This window comes from Narcine bancroftii, chromosome 3 (assembly GCF_036971445.1).
Source record: "Narcine bancroftii isolate sNarBan1 chromosome 3, sNarBan1.hap1, whole genome shotgun sequence".
NCBI classification, from domain to species: Eukaryota; Metazoa; Chordata; class Chondrichthyes; order Torpediniformes; family Narcinidae; genus Narcine; species Narcine bancroftii.
The window spans coordinates 181,401,654-181,426,282 of NC_091471.1; the positions used below are offsets into that span (position 1 = coordinate 181,401,654).

Genomic DNA, 24,629 nt, shown 5'->3' on the forward strand with positions numbered 1-24,629 from the left:
ATGCAGTTTATGTAACCCCATTACCTCTAGTCTGTTGACAGAGTCAGCACTCTCTCACAACACACTTGCAGATCTGCAGTCTGATGACCTAGTGCCAAAAGAATACACAGAGAATAAAGAGACTTTAGTAGAGGGCAGGACTTCACTGAATTATTCACATGGACTACAGCAGACAGGGTATCTTTTTTTCAGAGGATATTATGTTTTTAAATATTTTGCTTTATACAGCTCATGAAAAATGTCTAATTTTAGATATATTGAACAATTAAATAGCATAAATAAAGTTAGCATTAACAACAGAAATTCTTTTCATATACAAATGCTTTGTAAAATTATAGCAGAAAGTTTTGTAATACATCAAACATCCCTTTGAAATATTGAAATGTTTGCCTTTTCTGTGAAAGTGTCAATTATTTTTATGCATTAGAAATATTGAATGTTGAAATAGATCATCAGAATGGAATTCTTAGCTCATGGAAATAGTTGTAAATGCATTGGAAATCATTAAGATTTCAAATTAGTCATAAAATATTTTAGACATCTTACAGAAAACTTTTAGAATTAGAATTGTTTATTAACATTCTATCATTGAATGACAATTAGATAGTTTTCCAGTTAGCAATACAAAATCCTGTAATTGTCTATTTTTTATTCTTCCTCGATGAATACCCCGCAACAAGAATGAGAATCAAATTACCTAATCAAATAATAATTTTAAGAGTACCTATAATGATAGACTTCACTGTTTCAGCTGTACACATACCTTGAGATAAATGTAGGTCTAAACAATACCAAGCTCTTTGATCATGAATGCTTCATTTAATGTTCCCCTGGGAGGTTTCATTATCTCTGAGAACAGTCCAAAGGACTGACCACACCTGCAATGCTTAGATTTCACACAAGCCTGGTGAATACCTTTTCTTCCCACTTACTGTTTCTCTTGGGCATCTCTGGATGTATCTCAATGTATTGTTGAGAAAGAGACAGTGTGTCTTTTGCCTCAATTAAATAAGCTTAATTTTAAGACAATCAAAAGTAAATGCTTCAGTTTGAAACAATACTTTTCAGAGGATAAACATTTTTCAAAAAAACTCTTTACCCCTTCATTTATCAATCTGGAATGCAAATTACAAGTAGATGCAATGCACTATAACAATGCACTGATCAACTCATACGTACGCAAGTGGCTTGGTCTTCCCAGGTGCCTCAGCAGCATAGGGTTTAACGGCAAAGGTGTCCTAGAGCTACCCATTTCCAGTCTTTCAGGGGAGTATAAATGCACCAAAGTAAGACTGGAGATGAGGTTAACAGAGGCGAGTGATCCACTTGTAGGTCAAGATGCCATCATCCTGGATACTGGGAGGAAATGGATTCCATCAGAAGCAACTAAGCAAGCAAAGGCAGAATTCAGGCATAGAGATATCATGGGCTGAGTGCAGTAAGGGAGGAATGGTCTTGGTCTCGGAGCCAGTAAACCAGCCTGGAACAAGACTGCTCCGTCTCAGGGACTCAGGCTTATGACACAGGAAATATGTTGGCAGGAGGAGATGGCTAGGTATGCAAAAGGCAAGGCAAGGGCAATGGATGAGATGTGATGGAATGGAGAAAGGGAAGATCTCCTGGAAAGAGCTGTGGGAGATTTCAGAGAGAGTTTCACCATCATATGATGTCTTGCCATCTGCCATGAATCTCAGCCAGTGGTATGAAAAGGACCCTACATTCTCCCTCTGCCCAACTTCAGTAATTCTAAAACATATTTTGATGGGCTGCAAGACCAGCCTCATTAAAGGCCAACACACCTGGCGTCACAGCCAGGTGCTACAGTGTCTTGCAGCAGTGCTGGAAAATCAGCAGACAAGTGTCAATGTTCTACCTCCCCCTTCATCCCACTGGCCGTTAACAGCATTTGTCTGGGAAGGTGAGGATCAAGCTGGAATCACCACATCAAGATCAGACTCTGGGCGGTTAGGCAGGGCATGTGATTGGAAGATGGTGGCTTTGCTTCCCAAATAAAATCGCAGAAACCAACCTCAGACCAGACCTTGTGCAGTTGTTGGCTTCATTGTATTTGGTTTACATCATCGAGTTTACAGTGCCCTGGGGGGGGGGGGGGGGGGGGAATGCAGTGGAGGAGGCTTATGAGCACAAGAAACCAAGGTACGCTGAGATTGCAGCTGATGTTCAGCAACGTAGGATTGGTAGCCACATCGACATCAAGGCTACTCAGGGAGTTGGGAGTGTGAGGAAAGATACAGCGACAAGCAGTTAAAGATCTATCCAGAACTGCTGAAGAGGGAAGTCAGTGGCTCTAGTTGAGGAGAAAGGATTCTATCTGGGCCCCCGAGTGGCTGAATGGCATCTAGGGGGTGAGCCCGGGACTCAAGGATTCACTGCTGAACCCCTCTGGAAGTGTCGTGGGTCTATCAGCGAAACACTGAGGAAGGAGGGCACCCACTTCATAACCCCAGAAGATGCCACCACTTAATTGGCTTCTCCGCAGAGTCTTGGCAGCCAGTCTCAGGAGTCCGATAAGGGATATTAACATCTAGTCCCACATAACATAGCTTAGACAACAAAGTGTTGAAAAATAGGAGGAGACACAGAGTTATTAAGGCTAGAGAATGTGTACAGGGATGACATCTTACTTGAAAGTTGGGTGGGTTTGCTTATGACTGTGGGAGGCAATGAATAACAGTCTTGGGTGGGGGAGTGGGTTCTTCCCATCAGAAGTAGAGGAAAAAACACAGCAGTTTATGTCAGGGTTCTGGCCCCTCCTGACTGCTACTAAGCAAAAAACAAATAGAACGTAATTCTGATAAGTGTGAGATGCACTGTGGGAGGACTGATAAGGATAGAATATACAAAATAAATGGAGTGGTTTCACAGGTAGCTAAGGACATGAAGAAGGCCACTATGTTCTATACCCTGCCATTTTTAGGCAGGTTATGGAATGTAGAACACTTCAGCACAGTACAGGCCCTTCGGTCCTCAATATTAGGCCGACCACATATTCCTTAAAAAAATACTAAACCCTCCTACCCTGTAACCCTCTATTTTTATTCCATCCAGGTACCTGTCTAAGAGTCTCTTAAATGCCCCTAATGTTTCAGGTACCACCAACATCCCTAGCAAAGCATTCCTGGCATCCACATGACTGTGTAAAAAATACACCTCTGATGACTCCCCTAAACTTCCCTCCCTTCACTTTTAACACGTGTCTTTTTGTGTTTGCTATTCCCGGCCTGGGAAACAGATGCTGGCTGTCCACTCTATATATGCCTCTCATAATCTTGTAGACCTCTATTAAATCCCCTCTCATCCTTCTATGCTCCAAAGAGAAAAGTCCCAGCTCGGCTAACTTTACCTCATAAGACTTATTTTTCAATCCAGGCAACAGCCTGGTAAATCTCTGCACCCTCTCTAGACCTTTCACACCCTTCCTATAAAGAGGTGACCAGAACTGAACACAATACTCTAAATGTGGTCTCACCAGAGATTTGTAGAATTGCAACATGACCTCTCGACTCTTGAAATCAATCCCCCTATTAATAAAGCCATTAGCTTTGTTAACTATCCTCTCAACTTGCATGGCGATCTTGAAGGATGTATGGATTTGGACCCCTAGTTCCCTCTCTGTTCATCCACACTCCTAAGTAACTGTACTCAGCCTTCTGATTTGTCCTTCCAAAATGCATAATCAGCCAGATTGATCTCCATCTGCCACTTTTCCTCCCAACTCTGCATCCTGACTATATCTTATAACCTATGACATCCTTCAGTACCATCCATAAATCCTCCAACCTTCATAACATCCGCAAATGTACTGACCCATCCTTCCACTTCTCCATCTAGGTCATTTATAAAGATCAGAAAGACCAGGAATCCCAGAACAGATCCTTGCAGAACTCCACTAGTCACTGATCTCCAGGCAGAATACTTTCTTTCTACATGGAAGTCAATTTTTTTATCCTCACAGCCAAAATTCCATGGATTCCATGTCTCATGGAACAAGTCACTCATGGGGACCTTGTCAAATGCCTTACTAAAATCCATATAGATCCCCTCATCAATTTCCTTTGTTACCTCCTCAAAATGCTCAATTGGACTCGTGAGGCACGATCTTCCCTTCACAAAGTCATGCTTGAGTAGACTGTACTTCTCCAAATGCATATAGATCCTATCCTTAAGAATCCTCTCCAATAGTTTGCAAGCCATTGGTCTATAATTCCCAGAATTCTCCCAAATACCTTTTTAAAACAAGGATCCACATTTGCCATTCTCCAATCCTCCAGCACCTCATCTATGGCCAAAGAGGACTCAAAGATCATTTCTCCAGCTATCTCTTTCCTCACTTCCAACGGAAAAATGGTATATATCACATCTGGTCCCAGAGTCTTATCAATCTTGATGTTTTTAAGAATATCCAACACTTCCTTTTTCTTAATCTCAACACTGTCCAGCACACAAGCTGTTCTATTCCACCCACACTGTCTCACCCTGATCAAGGTTCTTTTCTCTTGTGAATACTGAAGAAAAATATTCATTTAGGACCTTCCCAACCTCCTCCATCTCCAGCCACACGTTTCCTCCTTTATCCTTTAGCAGCCCCGCCTTTATTCTCGTCATCCTGTCCTTCATATACGCATAGAATGTCTTGGGATTCTCCTTAATCTAACATTCCAAGGCCTTCTCATGCGCTCTTCACATTTTCCTAAATCCTTTCTTAAGCTCCTTCCTGGCTAATAAATGCTTCTTATGAGACCTTCCTGTTTCCTGCTTCACATATCTAATGTATGCTTCCTTCTTCCTCTTAACCAGCTGACTCACCTGTTTTGTCAACCATGGTTCTGTCTCATTCGGACAAACCTATCTTGAATGCAGCACAATTGGTCCCTAAACTACCTCCACATTAGTCTGTACTTTCACTTTTGAACATCTGTTTCCCTTTTCTCTCACTAGTTCATGCCGTATACAATTGTAATTAGTCATTTCCTAATTAAACACTTTCCCATTTTGTTAGCTTTTAGGGAGTTGTGGTCACTCTCATCAAAATGCTCACCCACCGAGGTCCACCATCTGACCAGGTTCATTACCCAGAATTAGATCCAGTATGACCTCTTCTCTCATCGGCTGGTCCACATACTGTGAATCCTTCTTGAACACACCTGACAAATTCAGGCCGATCTATCTGTGGTGATACACCACTAGCCTACTGCAGAGGTGACCACTGTGCCTGCAGGAAGATCACTGGAGGACAGACAACACCTGGGTGGCTGTCAATCAGTCAACATGAATGGATGAAACCACACCCGGCTGGCTACCAATCATCCACCCGGGATATAAGCCACATCCGGCCCCTCTCGAGGTCAGTCACTCAGGAGCAGAGCACAGCTAGTTACAGCAGAAACTTTAAGCTGAATAAAGCCTGTTGTTCAGTTTTTTAATCTTGTGTCTGCTTACTGTCACAACAGTGCATCACAATATCCTTCATGCAATCAGGAAATGCCAATCAATATTAGGGAAGTTGAAGTCTTCCATTGCAACAACCCTGTATTTCATGTACCAGTTCAAAATCTGCCTATTTATCTACTCCTTGGTGTCCCAAGGCTATTTGGGGACCTATAGACTACTCCTAGTAAAGTAATTGATCCCTTCCTATTTCTAACTTCCACCCACACTGTCTCAGCAGATACTCATTTAGGAGCGTCCTCCCTTTCTATAGCTGTGATACTATCCCTGGTCAGTAAAGCTATACCCCTCCCATCCCATTCCTTTTAAAACACCTCAACCCCAGAACCTGGATCAGCTAATCCTGCCCATCTTCCAGCCAAGTTTCTGTAATGGCCACAAGATCGTAGTTCCACGTATTGATCTATGCACTGTTCATCCCCTTTATTCCTAATACTTTTAGCATTGAAATAGACACATTTCAAACCTTCTAATTGCCGACTTTTATGTTTTGTCCCCTGCCTGTCCTTCTTCACAAACTCAGAACACAATAACATCGTGCATATTGACAGTAAAGTCTGGCAGGTTCTGATACAACTTTATAAAATATTGGTTAGGTCATAGGTGTAGTACTCTATGCAGTATTCCACACAATAAGAAGGACATGATTACATTTACACTGGAAAGGTGAAGAAGAGATTCACTGGGTTGTTGCTTGGGATGGAGTTATGAGAGACTGAAAAGGTTGGGTTTATAGTTTTCGGAATTTTTTAGTTTAAATTTTAAGTTTAGACATACAGCGTGGTAACAGGTCATTTTGGCCTACGAGTCCATTCAAACAAATTTACACCCAATTGACCTACAACCCCGGTACGTTTTGAATGGTGTGAGGAAACCAGAGCCCCTGGGGAAAGCCCATACAAACACAGGGAGAACAGACAAACTCCTTACAGACAGCGCAGGATTCGAGGAATAGAGGAGGACGAGGGAGAAGGGGCCTAATATATACAAAACCAATTGGCAGAGATGAAATAGATCATATGAAATATTCCCCCCCCCTCCACCCCCAGAAGAGGGTAAATGATGAGAGGTTTAAAGGGGGATAATTTTAACCACCAAGTGCTGCCACCAGCAGGTACACTCACAACATTAAAGAATGTCTGAAACAAGCACTAGAATCAGACAAACTCAGGCCAAATACTGATAAATGGAATTAGTAAAGATGGGGTTTGATGGTTGGCACACACACACAGAGCTGAAGGGCCTGTTAAAGTACTGCATGACTTTATGACTCAGCTATTGGAAATGCAGTTCGCTGCCTTTTCTAGCCACATTTATTTTTTTCCTTCACAAGACCTGAGATAGCTGAGCCCATTGCTATTAAAAGCAATTGTCTGTTGAAATCTGATGCACTGGCCTTAATTACATGTATAAATTACTAATCCACTTTTCAAAAGTGTGCAATTTCCCTGCGTGTTCTATGCCAGTTAAACCAAAAGTGGTAAGGTTAACTGCTGTGTGGAGCCGGTTGGATACAGAAACAAAACTTAAAAAGAGAAATAAAACCAAATCCAGTCTCGTTTGATGGATTAACTATTTCCTGGGTCAGTTTTCTGGGAGGATCTTATCTGAAATGAACCTGGGTGGTCTCATTCCAGCTCCTAAAAGATCTTTCTGTCCTTTGTGGCAGCTAAGCGTGAAAATCATTAAATCAACCCTGGCCTTTTGAAGTTGAAAATTGGAAATGTGCACTTCTTGTAGCAAAGCCTGCAATTGTAATAATAAAAAAATACAAGTCTAATTTTTTTTCAGTTATCTTTGTGACTGCCAAAGACTGAGATATACAGTGCCTTAGAGAAAATGTTGACACAAAGGAAGATACATTCAATCAGTGTCATGGTGTCTTGTCTACCTTGCTTGACTTTAAGCTTAGGAGGCTGGCAGTGGTGTGTGGGAGATTGGTAATGCTTGGACCTGAACCTTAATACATTAGCTGCACCATGGGACCTAGCCACCTTCTTGAGTGATGAGGAACAGCATGTAGTTGTTAGAAAAGTGAAGAGGTTGAGATCAAAAGGATGATACATGTTGGTGCGAGGAATCAAGCAGCAACTCAACATGTGGTGGGGAGGCGAGGTTGGAAGCATTGTATTTGGTGAGAGGTGGTGAATTGAGAGACCATTTGTACAAAAGAATATGAAAGGAGAATTGGCTAATATCAGGAAGAGCAACTGTTTGGAAGGTCAGACTCTCAGTGCAGTGAGGGATTGGAGGGATCACAAGAATTCAATGATATCATCCTGTATCAAGAGAGACTCATGACTGGAAGTGTCTGTTGAATTTCATGTTTGACATGATGGTTTCAAACACACTTATTTTGCATTAAATTTAATTTTAATCAGTGAGGCTGAAATCAAATATCTAAGCAAACTCATGGAGTTCCTACAGCAAGTAGAGGATCTATGACTAATGGTTATATTTGGGATCCTCCAGACTGGTCAATACAACTTGCAACCCTTTTCATTCCCTCCCCACTGAACTGCTGGGATGACTAATAATTAGCCAATAAAGGTCATAAACTCAAAACATGGATTCAATTATAAAAAAATGTGCTACAAAAAAAAAATAAGTTCTAAGCTTTAAATGAAGTTTATTTCTGAAATATAAAGAATATTATGTGAAGAGGCAGACTTCAAAATTACTAAACCTATACAAGCTTTTAATGATAAAGTAAGCCCACATGATATTAGCATATGTGCCCACACCCACCATTAGACTGTAGTTCTTAAAGAGAGTTTTCAATACTTTTGGATTCAAGATTAGCAGATCAATTTATTTCTTACTTCTTTCAAAGAAAGCAAAATTTTGATAACTATCATTTCATTAATGGACTAAGTAACAAATTGAAGGAAGAACTGGTACAATGGACTGAATTACATTATTTCATGGAATGGAGATCTCTGTTCCAACAGGTTATTTGTGTTTAATGTGCTTAGCTTCCATAAAGAAAAGGTGATGACTGAAAAGCCTCTAATTCTGTCAGTACTCAGATTTATGCAGCACCTTACTAGACACATTGGATAAAATCTTATATTACAATGCTGTTGCTTCTGGGGTTTATTGCATGAATAACGAAAATGTAAGCCTTTCAGTCAACACCACCACAGGCCTATAAGTGGGTGTGCTTCTCCATTTATAAAAAAAGTAGCAAGTCACATACATGCCTCCAGTGACAAGTCAAATGCAGTATAAATATGAAATAAATTTATCCCAGTGAAAAATATTTGAGAACTTTTCTGGAACTGTTGGAAGTGACTGAAACTACATTTCGAAGCCTAGAAATGCAGGATACAGTTTTCAAGGGAAGTCTTGCATAGACCAGGTTTATCTTGTAAATCCACGGACTAGAATGGTAAAGTTGACCTCCACTCTTAAATTTTGCTTCAAAGTGCACACTGAAAATATCTATAAAATCATGAACTGCTCGATATACATATTAAAAGATATTCTGCTCCATTTACTAGTGTAATTCTTAAATGTTCAATAGGTTTAGGATCTTTGAGTTTGTGTGGTATTATAAAGTTTGATAAATGTATTTAAGTATATTTAATATATAGACTTTCATTTCAATGTTGTCAGTGAATTGTTTATTAAACTAATTTATTATATTCAAGAGTAAATGTTTTGCAAAGTTTTTCAGCAGTTGAAATAATATATTAATTGGTTAATTTTCCCATGTGAAATTGTTTAAATATTTATCGCCATAATTCTCTTCTGTCTTTAGTACAAACTAGTGAGAAATCAAACAGACCTCCATGATACAAAAGTTTACATTTTTGCTTCATAACACACCAACTGTGGTTAATTTTGCGAGTAAAGACCTGCTTTGCTTTCCATGGAGGAAATGAAAGCTCTGGACCTTCTGGTTGTCCTTTTTTTTTCACTGTTCTAGTGAGTGAAATAGGAAAAATTGCAAGTCTCCAAATCCAAATGCAAATTGATACTATTGAAATCCCAATTAAGATCTGTAATCAAGCACCTGGGACTTCTCTCATTCTGTTACCAGTGTGATTTTGAGAGAGAAATTATACAACAAAATACAAGAAAATAAAACAGATAAAAACAAGGCAGTAACACCTTTATAATTGCAATGCCAAACAGACAAGTTGGATGTTAGAGGCTCTATTTTTGGACCAAGTTACACTCATTCTCCAAGTATCTAGAGAGACAACACAAGTGAGAATTCCTCCCATTTTATGTTTTCCTGGGATTATTGAACATTTTCTTTGGGAAAGTGGGTGAAAAGTAAGAAAAGAGCTACCTCTTTGCCTAAAGTAGATTGAGGCCCGTAGCAAGAGCATTTCTTCATCGTCTGAGTCCACTCGACCCAGCAATGAAGTGCAGGAAAATGAGGAATGTTGCTGCTACTGATGGCTTGGTTGAGAGAACATAGGAGAGATAGGAAGCTGGAAACAGAAAGTTTATTTATATTTTAATACTATTTTTACACCAGGCTATTTCTATGTAATTAAACCCCTTCAACCCCAGATTTCAGTCTTGTCCTATATAAGCAATATGACAAGCCTGAAGCCACAAATTGAAATATGGAACTGCAACCAACCATAATTTTGACTTGTACAATTGTTTCAGGAATTCATTATTAAATTAGTAATTTAATATCTTAAATCTCTTTTAAATCTGCATTATGTTTAAAAGTACCAATGTAAAATGAAACAAAACAATGAAATGAAAATGTTTTCAGTCATCAGACTAGTTCCCATCATTCCTGCATTTAATGTTTCAATAAATCAAGCAAGGTTAACTTTTGCAAATCCCAATGATCGTATATTTATAAGCAGATATACATTTAACAGAAGTAAAATATTCTTTCAATATATTCACATGCAAATAAATGCTACATATAATTTACAACATTCAGGAGCAATTTTATTCTAATTACAATATTCAACATGGCAATAATTTAAGCACCTTCATATTCTATACACCTTATATGGTGCACTAAGCGAGATTTCCTGCAAGAAAAAACAATAAAATAAATCTGCAACATAATGAAATATCTTTACACAATATAATAAAAAATCATATTAAAAATATTTTGAAACAAATAATCCTTTATTCATAATGCAAATATTATTTAACGTCTGCTGGGTGTATCAATATGAACCATTTGTAATGGGAATTGCAAAGATTACATTGGATTGTATTTAATCTATTTCATATCAATTATTTTATCTTAATGAGCTCAATTATTACTCTGGCTGCAGATTTAGCAATGGCTATTTTAAAGTGCATTACTTTTTTTCATTGCTGTCACAAAACTAAAATACACATGATCTTTATCACATTAGATGGCATTGCACAGTCAATGGTGTTAGTGTTTTGCCGAATTTCAAATCCAAATTGTTTGAACTGCTATTGACAATGCAGAGATTTGACTGCTTCCACAGAAAGCAAGGATGCAAATTAGGGCCAAATGCAAATCTTCAGACAATTTTTAATGCTGCCCTCATTCAGATATCAAATGGAATGCATTTACAGTTCAAAGACAATTAAACAGCTTAAACAGCCCATATTACTTAAGGTCAAAGTTAGTTCAGGTTTCCAGCAAGAATGAAATGTTTGGTTTCCAAATATGTATTTATTTTTGAGAGGCATGAAGAACAAAGGATTTGTTAAATTTATTAGAGTTTCTGTCCCAGATTCAAGTTGACAATTATCAAGTACAGAGATATACGGAAAGTATCAAGATGTAGGAGTGTCTTAGATAACATGTCATTATTAATGTGCATAAACATAAATCAAAGATCAATTTTATTATCCCTTAAGCAAAGCACTGAGTACTATTTAATTTTTTTTAAATGGTGGAAAAGAACCAAATCTAGATAGCATTGATTTAGACAGCTAGGGCAATGGTCCATTATTATTAACAAAATAATGTAAACTGTACAAAAGCTAGTTTGAACTAGCTATGCATCTATGAATCTGGGCAGAACAGGAAGATTCCATTCGGTGATTCTCCCTGATTTCTTTCTGACTTCGACAGAAATAGAAAATGAACCAATCTATAAATGCAAAAAAATTGATGGCTTATTTATTTTAGGATTTTCATAACATTTTCAAATGTCTCTGGTGAAATATTATAAAAGAAATAGATCCCACAGGGAGAATTCAGGAATTCAATTTGCTGGAGTTAGAAAAGAATGATTTAAATGAGGATTCCACCCCATTTTATCACATCATCTTAATTCTGCAGTCCAATGGTAGCATTTGTGGGTAGCTTACTGATGAGTCTTTGGACAGGGTATAATTGAGTAGGCATTCAAGAAAATACCTATTCTATTATTTAAACAAGGAAATGAGGATTCTCAGACTGTGCAGGGGAATTCCAATCTTTAAGATTTTGAAAAAGCACTCAGGAAAAGTCAGTATTAGTGAAGAATCAGCATTGGGAATGGTTTTAGTACATCTTTTGAACAGTTAAATCTTATCAGATTTGGTCTTGAATTCAGAAGTTAAACAAATATATACTCTACTTGGTAAAGCCTCATAGCACCTTGGGAAGAATCATTATGATATACTCTTCTTTAAAGGCTGGTGAGTTTAAGAATAGGATCTCCAGCATGGAGCAGATCTGGTAGGGGTTTAAGGGAAAGAATGGTATATCATGTAGAGATTTGTACTTAATGCACATCTCTGAAGCAAGTAAAAGTTGGTCTAAATTGGCAGCAAAGTTAATTAATGGATAGAAACAGCAAATAAAATTTTCACTGATGAAAACATAATGCATATTTGCCAAATAAATACGACAAATAACTGTAGCATATATACTTAGACAAAAGATAGAGGTGTAGAGTGGAGACTATTTAATATGGAGATGGTTTTGAAATTGAGAGAACATCACTGATTTTCAAGAATAAGAGGGAGAGAGCCAAAAGGAAAGAACTAACACTGCCAAATGTGTGAAAACAAAGTGATAAAGGAGAGCTTCACTAAGGTAAATATAATATAAAATAGTTCAAATACCATAAGACTAGCTACGAGCACACACATTTTGTTTGTTGTAAACATAATCAGGTAAAAGTCTTATCTAAAGAGTCATAAATGTATTGAATATTATGCAAAACAGGCTAACAGGAACAAAAGCATTCAGGCTGGATGCTGCACAAAGTACAAAAGGGATACATTTCAACGGACCATATTAATTTTCCATGCTTTACATTTTTTTTCTTAAGATTCTGATATTCATAATAATATTCAAACCCGTCCACATTTATTGTTAAAAAAATCAACAATTGCACTAAAAAATTCTTTTTCCCCAGTTCTACAAAACTTTACTTGTTCTCTTGAATGAAATTTCACTTAAACTCCAAATTTCTGTAACTGATGAAACACATTTAAATGACTGCTGTACAAATCTGATATTTTTAAAGTTGTAAAATACACATTTGATGCAGTTACATCTTCACTTTAAACAAATGACAAATATCTTTCCATGACTCAATTTAGAAAAATCATACTCAAATGCATGGTTCAGCCTTGTGGATCTCTGCAGTCGACAGTGGCTGCTTTGTGTTTCTTAGCATACAGCAACTGTATTGCAGAGATGGTTGCTGTCAAAATGAAGTTCCTGAGAAAGAATGGGCCTGTGTGAACGATGCAGGATTGCCAAATGTACTAATATGGGTATGTGACGGGATCACTGAACTGCACACATTGAACTTCTGGGAGGGTTCACAGTTCTCACCACAGGCTCCTGGCTGTAATTCACAATATCTGCCTTCACTATGCGCTGTCATAAAAGAAAAAGCAGCCATATTATAGATCATTCAACAAATTCAGTACAAAATACAAACTTATTAGAGAAGGGATTGTTAAAGGCCAGCAAAACTTTTAATCACAAAACAGATAATTTATCAATGTATTGTTGAGCACTGTGAAGTAATCCCACAGATTTTACATACTGCTCTATAAAACTGCTACAACTGCTTTGATAAACTAACACTTCCCACTTATGTTAAGATTCAATGAACAAAGGACTGAGGGAAAATCCATCATAATACAGCAACCACATGTTAGAGTAAATAAAATAATTTAAGCTGCTATACTAGTGCACGCTCCTAAAGTATTAAAGTAAATGCAACTAAAAAAAATCAACGCTCAGTATTTTTAATATTTAAAATAAATGCAGAATCTAACTAATAGTTGAAATGACTACATTTTAATGCATTGCATTTAATATATTTTCTAAATTACAGATAGATTGAAGATTCTGCTGCAGTACCTGAATTACTGTATGAGACATACTTTACTTCGGCAGTGTGCAGAAACCTGTGATAGACTTGCATCATGTGGGTAATTTACCAACTCAGCCCTGACAATATGCTGCCAGCCAGGAATGCAAAAGAGTGACAAAGTTGAGAAAAAAAATGCAAGGAAATAATGCAGATGAAAATATTTCACAATTTGATACAGATAACAAACAAGAGAGCTTATGCACAAATGCACAGATTTTTGGGGATCTTATCTTAACCTAATATTTTAAATTTATTGGTGCCAATATTAAAGCAAATTCATGCTGACTTTAAACTAAAAATGAAAACACACATACATGACAGGTGATGAGTTAACCCACAGAACACAACATCTTTTATACAATTTAGAGACAATTTAAATTGAATCAATGAACAGAAAGCTGAACTGCACCTCTTGAAAAACTAAAAGGTATGTTAAGTACTGCTGTAATATCTGGTTAACATTAAACAAATATTAATTATGCATGATAAATATTAAAAACAACATTCTTAAATATAATTATGATGTTAACTCTAGGGATGAAAACAACAGAAACAAAACAATTGTACACAATCATTATTAAATAAAACAATATTAGATCTAATATAAGGAATCCCATAATCTGCTGCTATGCATGGAAGGAAGCAGATATTCCACAAATCATCAAACCAAATATATTACTTGACACAACTAAATCATTCACGTTGCATGGACATTGATCTAATCAAATGACATATTTCCATTGTTTGGGCAATTTAATAAAGCAGATAATGCATTGCTTAAATTCATTGATTGCTTGAAAAGTTTTGGTGAGCACTTTAAAGGTGAAAATGAGTCAGCAAATATACAGTCAATGTAAAAACAACAGTCCCCCTACACCACCATCCTCCTCCACCTAGCAAAACGTCCTCACCCTCAATAACTTCGAGTTTGGCTCATCTCACTATTTCCAAGCCAAATGGGTATCTACAAATACTCGTATGGGTCCCCGCTATGTCTTTCTTTTTGTTGGCTATGTGGAACAAGGCTTCTCAACTCTTCCTCCATTAAAACGACAACTATATTTGTGCTGCCTCCTGCACCCTGGATCAGCTTGTCAACTTTATCTACTTCGCTGCTAACTTTCGCCACAACCTCAAATTAATTTTGTCCATCTCTGGCAACATTCACCCCTTTCTCGATCTCTCTCTCTTGGGAGACAATTTCTCGACAGATATTTTCTACAAACTTATCAACTCCCACAATTATCCCGACTACACCTCTTCCCACCCGGTCTTCTGTAAGGAGATGATCTGGGCACTCTCCAACCAGATGGCATTAACTTTTCCAGTTTATGTTAGCCCCCCCCCCCTTTCCCTTATCCCATTTTCTTCCTTTCCTCCACATTCCCACCCTCTATTAAATTCTCAGTTTTCTCGTCTGCCCTCCCACAAATAACCACCTATGACCTCTTGTCTGTTTGCTTGTCCTCCTCCCCTGTCCCTTATACCCTCCTCTCTTCTTCTCCCCTCACCTTTATAGTCAGGCACCTGTCTGCTTTTGCTCATCCCTTGATAAAGATCTCAGGCCCAAAACATTGGTTATCCCTTGCTTCCTGCAAATGCTGCATAACCTGCTGAGTTTCTTCAAACTTTTTCAGACTAATATCAAGCTACTGTTTAGTGTGTGATTAACAGAAAATTCTCATATAGCTTTTAATGAAATACTCCATCAGCTATTTGTTATTTTATTCTCTACTTTCAAATGGGGCAATTTCATAAGATTAATGCTATCAGAGGCCTTCAGATCAGGATGGTAAAAATGAAACCACTAGGTTTACTATTACTTCTGTAGTATTCTCCTCTATTCCCCTTTCCTTGGGTCCTTTGCACCTAGAGCGCCAAGCTTTATTACAGATGGTATCTTCAGAAGGGCAAAAGGGAAAGAGAGCAAAAAAATAAAGAAATGAAAGTTTGTGTCCTCAGCCTCTGTAGCTGAGTATAGAATAGCCACTTGAATTGAAATACTGCATGTGTGGCCTTTCGAGTCTATGCATTTTTAAAAAATTAAGCAGCCCCCTTAGATTCCTGCCTAAAGATAGGATTTATTTTTAAAAATTAATTACATTTCTCTGTGTTTTGAAGGATCCTGTTACCTCTGTTCAGACATTAAAATAATAGAAAAAAACTAAAACATTAATGATTTTGATGATTTGTCTCCTGCTAGTGATTATTTTAGGGTTGTATTTGGGTAGATTAGAGGAGATAATTTGAAAGCCAATTGCCTTCATCTTATTTGTGTGACATATGGTGTTGGATCTACTCCAAACTGAATAGCATGAATGTCAATGGTGTGGTCATTTCCCAAATTCATGGGTGAGACGTAACACATTATGTCAGATACCAAAACTTTCACAACCAAATAGTTCTCTGCATTTTCCAACTGCTACTATTTTCCTCACATTCTAAACATTCTAATGAGAGTACAAACAGGCAATAATATAAAACAGGCAGCCAGTGTGATTCTATAGTTTCCTCACTAGAATCATGTTAAATTAATTCTCATGTGATAACCCAGAACTAAGAGGCAGAGGAGTGTGAAGGAGCTGAAGCTGAAATTCTAAGACTTGTTAACTGAGTTACAGGGGCAGGTTAAATTGGTTAGGATTTTATTCCCTGTGGCACAGAAGAATGAGGGGATATTTTAATATAGGTGGTCAAAATTATGAATGGTATAGATAGAGTAAATGTGAGCAGGCTTTTCCAATTAAGATGAGGAAAGATTTAAAAAAAAACTAGAGGACATGGGTTAAGAGTGAAAGGGGAAAAATTGAAAGGGAACATTATAGGGAACTTCTTCATGCAGTTAATGGTGGGAGTATGGAATGGGCTGCCAGCTAAATTGGTAAATGCAGGCTCAATGTTGACATTTATGAAAAATTTAAATTGGAACATAGATAGGAGAGATATGAGGGATATAGTCCCGATGCATGTCAGTGGGACCAGGCCGAATAATAGTTCGGCACAGACTAGAAAAGTCAAAGAGCCTGTTTCTGTATTATAATGTTCTATGGTTCTCTGGTTCATGAGGTGTTCAAATACATAGTGGATGTTGGAGCCTGAACTTGGTATGTGCAGTATGCCTTTGTCACCGTTTGTCCATCCTCATTGAAGAAGAACTCAACACCATTAGTCATTTTAAGACAGGATGTGGTGAGTCCGAAGATGACTGGTCAATGTCCTGGCACATGTTGGGCAGACATGTATGGGCACTGGAGTTGTTGCGCTGATGGATCTGGACTTGCGCAGCTCCTGCTTATGTTGTGCCTGAACAGTGTGCTTTGCTTCGTAAGCTTGACAGCCTGTGTGGATAAATCCACACCAGTTAGGGCAGTTTTGTGCCAGGCTTTCCCAGATGGTCATGACTATGTCAAGCACTTCAGGGAGACCTTTAGTGTGTCTTTGTAACATTTCTTCTGCCCTCCATGCGAATGTCTACCAGCAGAGAATTCCCCAAAAAGGAGCTGCACTCATCTGGCAGGTGGATGATATTACCTGCTCACCGGGTCCACACTCTCATCAGCAGTGTGTGGACTGATGTTAGACTTGCTCTAGAGAGAACTTCAGTGTCTGATACTTTGTCTTTCCATCTAATGCCTAATATTCTGCAGACAAGTTGTGTGAAAATGGTTGAGCTGTCTTACATGCATTCGAGACACAGTCAGCTTTTCACAGGCATACAAGAGGGTAGTGAGTATCTCGGCTCTGCAGACCTTCAGTTTTTTTGCTGGACTGATTCCTCGACATTCCCATACAGTGGAACGCAGCCTTCCAAAAGCAGAATTTACCTTTGCTCTTCTGGGGTCCACTTCTGTATCAATAGTCAATGCTCGGGAGAGGGTGCTGCCAAGGTAAGTGAACTGGTTGATTATCTGTAGATTTTACCTTTTGATTGTGATTTGGGGTTCTGTGAATGGAGCAAGGAGCAGGCTGGTACATGACTTCAGTCTTTTTAATGTTGATGGTGATTCCAAAGTTGACACATGCCATGGAGAATTTGTCCATTCTGACTTACTTCTCTGGCTCTGAGGCAGCATAAAGAGTACAGTCATCAGCAAAGGGCAAGTCTCTCCGAACAGTCTCCTTCATTTTGGTAATAGCTTGTAGTCTCCTCAGGTTGAAGAGCTCTGTACTTGAGGCTGATTCAGCATCACTTTCCTGAAAGGCATCATTCATTAATGATGTCATTCTCAACAGTGTGGGTGCAAGCACACAGCCCTGCTTGACCCAGTGACTGGGAATGCTTTAGGATTCTCTGCCATCCAGCACTCTGGCCATCATGCCATCATGGAACCGACGTACCATCTGAATTAGTTTGGCGGGGCAGCCGAACTTTGATGTGATCCTCCACAGGCCTTGTCAGCTGACAGTGTCGTTCATGAGATAAACAAAGGTTGTGTAGAGTTTACGATTCTGCTCCTGACACTTCTCCTGAAGTTTGCGCATGGCAAAAATCATGTCAATAGTCCTACGACCTTTGCAGAAGCCACACTGTGACTCTAGTAGCAGGCTCAGCTCCAAATTAATTATCAGACCATTTAGCAGGACTCTTGCATGGATTTTTCCTTCGATGGACGGTTGCAAAATACCTCAGTGATTGTTGCAGTTAATTGCCCTTCCTTTTGGAGATGTACGATGGATGCACCTTTAAGTTCCTGGGGAATGGATCTTTGCGTCAAAAAAGACTGGAATAACACAGTGAGCTTCTCTCTAAGTACAGGATCACTGACTTTGTAGATCTCTGCAGGTATTGTGTCTGCCCATGGGGCTTTGCCACTGGACAGCTTTTGTGACCAGCTATTACCAGTGGGTGCTATTGATGTCTACCTGGGGATTCCTGTCTATTGCCTCATTGTTGACAAAGAGCACAGTTTCAAAGAGTTCAGCCCATCTCTGCAGGATCTGAGCCTTCTATGTAGTGAGAGTTGTACCATCTGTACTCAGGAGGGGGAGCTCCTAAGAGAATGAGGTCCGTAGAGAGTGTTGAGGGCTTCATAGAACCATTTCAAATTGTTTCTGTCAACATATCCCTGTATTTCATCTGCCTTGGTGCTCAGGTAGGCATCTTGCATTTTACGCAGTCTATTCTGGACTGTCCAGCAAGTACCGATGAAGGTGTTTTTCTTGGCAGCTGATGATGGGTCGTTCTGATGGGGGATGATAAAAACAGTGCTTTCAACAAGTAGACCCTGTATCTCCTCATCATTCTCATTGAACCAGCCATGCTGCTTGTGTAGAGGGCCCTAGCATCTCCAGTGCAGATGAATGGACTGCATCCCTGAAGCGTTCCCAGTTGTCCTCAGTGCTACCTGCAAGGAGTAGGTCAACAAGTTTGGTTTCTAAGTCCTCAGCCAGTGCTGAAGCTATGCTAGGGTTCTTCAGCCTGGCCACAATGATTCATTTAATGGCTTTGATTCCTTGTGGTCACCTCAAGAGTTTGATGTGGAGCTTCATTTTGGAGACAACGAACCTGTGATCTGTCCAACTGTCAACACCGCACATGGCCTTGGTCACTTTGACATCCTGCCTCTCTTTTCTCCTGACAATCACATAGTCGATAAGATGCCAATGCTTAGAGCAGCGATGTTGCAGGTCGAAAGTTGTGTTGGTGATGAGGAGGTCATGTGCTGCACAGATCTTTATTAAGAGTAGGCCATTACTGTTACGTTTTCCCTCCCCATGTCTCCCATCGACTCCCTGCCAGTCTGCAGAGCCGCACCCTACTCTTACATCAGCTGGTCGGTGCTGCTCACTGCTGACAGCAAGGCAATTTGCTCTTCATAAAACCTGTCTTTCGTCACGTCCCAGTTGGTCAATGTGGGGGCATAGGTGCAGATCAGGGTGGCTTGACTTCTGTGGCAGAAGCTGTAGTGTCATGAGCCAGTTGTTCACAGCCTTGGGGAGACTAACAAGTTTCTGAACAAGGTGAGTCCTGAGGGCAAATCCAACTCCAGCAACACGACGCTCGTCGCTGCCATGAATTGCTCCCGAAAAAAGTGTATCCAGCTCCAGTTTCAGTCAGCTGACCTTCATTGGCCAAGTCTCACTCAGATCTGCAATGCTAATGTTGTAGCTTGCAAGCTTTCTGGCAACTAAGGCTGTTTTTCCGGCCTATCTGCTATAGGGTCGTCCAAAAGCATGTGAATGTTCCAAGTGCCAATGATTAGCAGTGTCACCAGTAGTCATTGTTTCGACTCCCAAGATGGGATCCTCACCAAATGGGTTAAATTGGCTAGGGTGTAGAGAGGCAGCACCTTTTCTAGCCCCTTCCTCATGCAGTGGAGGTGAGCAATGTGTTACTGAAGAGGGTAGCTCAGTCGCTCAGGTAGACGCTGAGTTTCACTGTTGCTTCGGTCAGCAAGAAACAACCATTAGGGCTGAGCCGTCTGTGACTACAGCTCCCAGTGTATCCACACCAGCTGCTTCATTGCTCATCCATGGCCACAGGAAAGGTCTAACAAGAGGGTGATGATGATGGTATGAAGCCTAGCGCTTGTTTCGGATTAAAGTGAGGGAGAGTTGCTCAGCTTTAGCCTCACTCTCTCTTCCCAATTCCCATCTGGATCCAGTGGCAGGACAAAAGTCGAGGTGGCTGGAGCTGGGTCTAGGGGCAGTGGATGACCAGGACATCTTGTGTCTTCCCTTGCTCCTTGTGTTCCACAATGCTTAAAGAGACTGCTTTCTTGACCGTTGGATCATCCATTGGTCTCGTTTGCTTCGTCTGTCTTTTCATGTTGGGATAGACAACTCCATATTTTACCGAGGGATCATTCAGTCTGTTTAGCAGGCAAAAGTGCTTGAACATATACTTTCAATGGGTGCACAAGGTCACGAGTATGCCTACATACAAAGTGAGTACAAGTGCAGGAGCATTTATATGTGCTTTTAAAACATGTCAGACTATGTGTATGTAATACAGACAGATTTTTGTGTTGTCTGTAAATGTACTAACCATTTCTCAAATCAGTTACAGTAAAATCCCTATTATCTAAAATTCAATCAACCAGAAACCCAAACAACCAGCAAAAAAAATTGAAGAAACAAAGAAATAAATTTTAAAATAATTAACAATAAATAAAATTTTAAATAGAAGCTTAAAATTGTAAAAGTAAATGTTCTCCGAAACAACACACAACCCCTTGGTGAAGATGGGAGCAAACATTCAGCCAGTGGAGAGCCCCGGTCGTACCCTGCCCGCAGCAGGTGTTTGAATAAAGTTTGAATAAAGTTGTGTTAAAATAAAATGGCGGTGCCCACTGGGATGACTCTTCCAAAGTGTCTCCCTATCCCTGTCTAGTAAGAGTCCTTATCTTTATTCATGTCAGGTATATTGGTAAGGCTTTAGCTGTAAACTCGAGGGCGCGCAGGTTAATTATAATGATGGCACAGTTAGCCTAGTGGCTTATGCAATGCTGTTACAGCATCTGTGACTGGGGTTTGAATTTAAATATAAAATTTGTAAGTTATGGGAATGACCTCATTAAAGTGAACTTTACATGATTAAATACTGCAAAGCTGATTTTTTTTTTCAAATCACTTTATAGTTTGTCCTTTAAACTGCGTATTCTTAATGTAGGTGTACTAGTTAGACATTGTAACAGTGTGTCTCAGTCAACCAGAAAATTCACATATGTAGCATCTACGATCCCTGTAGGTGACAGATGCTGGGGATTCTACTGTATATCCATCATAAACAACAGAGGTCCCAGCACTGATCCTTAAAAATTGACCACAAACGATCAGAATAATACCCCTTGTTTTCTATGACTAAGCCAATATTAAATCAAATCTACCAAGTTTCCGTGGATTCCAAGTGTCTTAATCTTTCAAATGAAATGGTGCAGCCGAGGTAGGTAAACTGGTTGACCGTTTTGAGTTTTGTGTGCCCGATGGAGATGTGGGGGGGCTGGTAGTCATGGTGGGGAGCTGGCTGATGGAGGACCTCAGTTTTCTTCAGGCTGACTTCCAGGCCAAACATTTTGGCAGTTTCCGCAAAACAGGACGTCAAGCGCTGGAGAGCTGGCTCTGAATGGGCAACTAAAGCGGCATCGTCTGCAAAGAGTAGTTCACGGACGAGTTGCTCTTGTGTCTTGGTGTGGCAAATGGCGCCTTTGGAAGACTACACAAAAGAGTCTGGAAAAACAACCAACTGAAAAACCTCACAAAGATTAGCGTATACAGAGCCATTGTCATACCCACACTCTTGTTCGGCTCTGAATCATGGGTCCTCTACCGGCATCACCTACGCTTCCACCAGCGTTGTCTCCGCTCCATCCTCAACATTCATTGGAGCGACTTCATCTCCAATATCGAAGTACTCGAGATGGCAGAGGCCGACAGCATCGAATCCACGCTGCTGAAGATCCAACTGCGCTGGGTAGGTCACGTCTCCAGAATGGAGGACCATCGCCTTTCCAAGATCGTGTTATATGGCGAGCTCTCCACTGGCCACTGTGACAGAGGTGCACCAAAGAAGAGGTACAAGGACTGCCTAAAGAAATCTCTTGGTGCCTGCCACATTGACCATCGCCAGTGGGCTGATCTCGCCTCCAACCGTGCATCTTGGCGCCTCACAGTTCGACGGGCAGCAACCTCCTTTGAAGAAGACCACAGAGCCCACCTCACTGACAAAAGACAAAGGAGGAAAAACTCAACACCCAACCCCAACCAACCAATTTTCCCTTGCAACCGCTGCAACCGTGTCTGCCTGTCCCACATCGGACGTGTCAGCCACAAACGAGCCTGCAGCTGACGTGGACATTAGCCCTCCATAAATCTTCGTCCGTGAAGCCAAGCCAAAGAATCTTTCACATTAACCTACAATGAGGTACCTTGTCGAATGATTTACTAATGTTTATATAGAACATTCACTGGACTATCCTCATCAATCAGCTTCGTCATTTCCTCAAAAAGATAATCGAGTTTGCAAGCCATAACCTCTGCTACACAAAGCCAAGTTGATTATATCTAACAAATGTGCTTCTCCAGATGAGAGTATATCATATTGCTAAGAATCCTCCCCATTAATTTCGTGAGTCTAAATGTCCTCATTTGTCTTTAATACCCTTCTTAAACAAATGCTGCTATTCTCCACTCCTTTAGGACCTTACCCATGGCTAAAGACAATGCCACGATCTCTATCAAAGGCTCCAGCAATCTCTTCGCTTGCCTCTCTCAATAATCCGACATGCTTTGAATATCAGCATCTTCCTCCCTGATCTCACTAACATCCATGTCCTTCTCCTTAGTGAACACTAATGTGAAATGCTCATTTAGTACCTTTCTCACTTCCTCTAGTTTCAGGCAAAAATTTCCTTCTTTGATCTCGAGTGGTTCTACCCAAACCCTCGCTACATTTTTGCTTATAATGCATGTATAAATTATCTCAGGATTCTCCATTATTTTACTCAACAAGAGCATTTCATGCCCCTTTTAGCCCTCTTAATTCCCTATTTAAGTTCTTTCCTCCTTCCATCATACTCCTCAAGAGCCCTGTCCCATTTTCAGCTTTCTAAACCTTACATGTGATTCTTTTTTTTTCTTTTTTCACTAAATTTACAACATCTCTCATCATCCAAGGTTCCAAAGCCTTGCCTTCCTTATTTTTCTCTCTTACAGGAACATAGTGGACCTAATTCCAAACAAGCTAAGCCTTTAAATGATTTCCACATGTCAGACATGGACTCCCCCAATAACAGCTGCTGTCAATTCACTCTCACCAACTCTTGTCGAATACTGTTCAAAATTGCCTAACCCAATTTTGCAATTTTCCATCAGATTCCAGACATTGTCAGAGAACATGGATGACATCACCTACAACTCTGAGATTCACATCTTATCCTTGTTTTTAACATATATCTTTGTTCATAAAAATCTAAAAACATACAAGTTGTGATCATAGTCTATAAAATGTTTTCCACCTGGTCAAGTTCATTTCCATTACAAGATAGAGTATTATCTCTTCCCTGGTTGAGCAAATTTTGTCCCATCTAAGTTTCTGGCACTAAGGAAGTTCCAGTCAATATTGGGGAAATTCAAGTCACTCATTAAATATGGCATTATCGTTGACAGAAAACATAAAATAGGCAGTATGGTTAGCATAGCGGTTAGTGCGACGCTATTAGTGTACCAGTGACCCGGGTTTGAAACGATGCTGTCCATACGTGTTTGTATATTCTCCCCATGACCTGCATGAGTTTCCCAAGGACTCTGATTTCCACCCCCCAGCACCACCCTCCAAAAATGTATGGGTTTGTCAGTTTATTGACTGTAATTGAAAAAGATCTCAAAGGCCAGAATCAGCTTCTACATTGCAAATAAAATGTACTATTTAAAACTAAAACAAAAATCATCCACAACAGGGACAAAATAAAACTTAGTGCCCAAAGTATTGATCCTACAAGTATATTACTTGATCTGTGGAACAGAGATATTACAATAGGAAAAAGCATTAAGCCTAAGGTTGGAAGATAAGGATCAAAAGTGTGTGGCCCAAGATTGATGTTAATTCAGTAAAATATGAGTAAAATACAAAACTTGAAAGAATGTGAGCGGCATGGGAACCAGAGTGCCAGAGCAGATAGTGGTGGAGTAGAGGAGGAAAAAAGATGATGTGATGACTGCATGTAAAGTCAGAAATCAAAGGGCTATAAGTGGTGGAAATTTTCTGAGGTGCATCTATTTCAATGCAAGGAATATTGTAGGAGAGGCAGATGAGCTTACAGTGTGGACTGGCATGTACAAATATCACATGAATCTTGGATGTAGACATGATAGAGCAGGAGGGATGAAAGGGGGAGGAGAGGCATTGCTCGTCAGGGAAAATATCAC

At 39.7% G+C, this 24,629-nt stretch overlaps 1 protein-coding gene and 1 long non-coding RNA gene across 16 annotated transcripts in view; one reads left to right on the plus strand and one right to left on the minus strand.

The window, feature by feature from the left end:
* LOC138757908 (uncharacterized) overlaps positions 1-14,704 on the plus strand; it is a 68,892-nt gene extending 54,188 nt beyond the window's left edge. For 2 of the 3 annotated variants that reach the window (XR_011353974.1, XR_011353976.1), the window contains exon 6: positions 5,021-5,384. This is a non-coding gene — a long non-coding RNA (uncharacterized lncRNA). Of the gene's footprint in view, positions 1-5,020; positions 5,385-13,724 lie in introns of those variants that run through there. The other variant, XR_011353975.1, reaches the window with a different exon arrangement.
* The window catches only part of rab28 (RAB28, member RAS oncogene family), a 276,189-nt gene that overhangs the window by 12,382 nt on the left and 239,178 nt on the right, over positions 1-24,629 (minus strand). For 6 of the 13 annotated variants that reach the window (XM_069926004.1, XM_069926005.1, XM_069926006.1 and 3 more), the window contains 2 exons: positions 13,751-13,851; positions 13,172-13,258 (listed from right to left, as the gene is read on the minus strand). In XM_069926004.1, coding sequence (XP_069782105.1) covers positions 13,756-13,851 — 96 coding nt within the window. In that variant the 3' untranslated portion in view covers positions 13,172-13,258; positions 13,751-13,755. Of the gene's footprint in view, positions 1-17; positions 89-1,179; positions 1,357-9,769; positions 9,915-9,970; positions 13,259-13,750; positions 13,852-24,629 lie in introns of those variants that run through there. The other 7 variants (XR_011353966.1, XR_011353964.1, XR_011353965.1 and 4 more) reach the window with 4 other exon arrangements.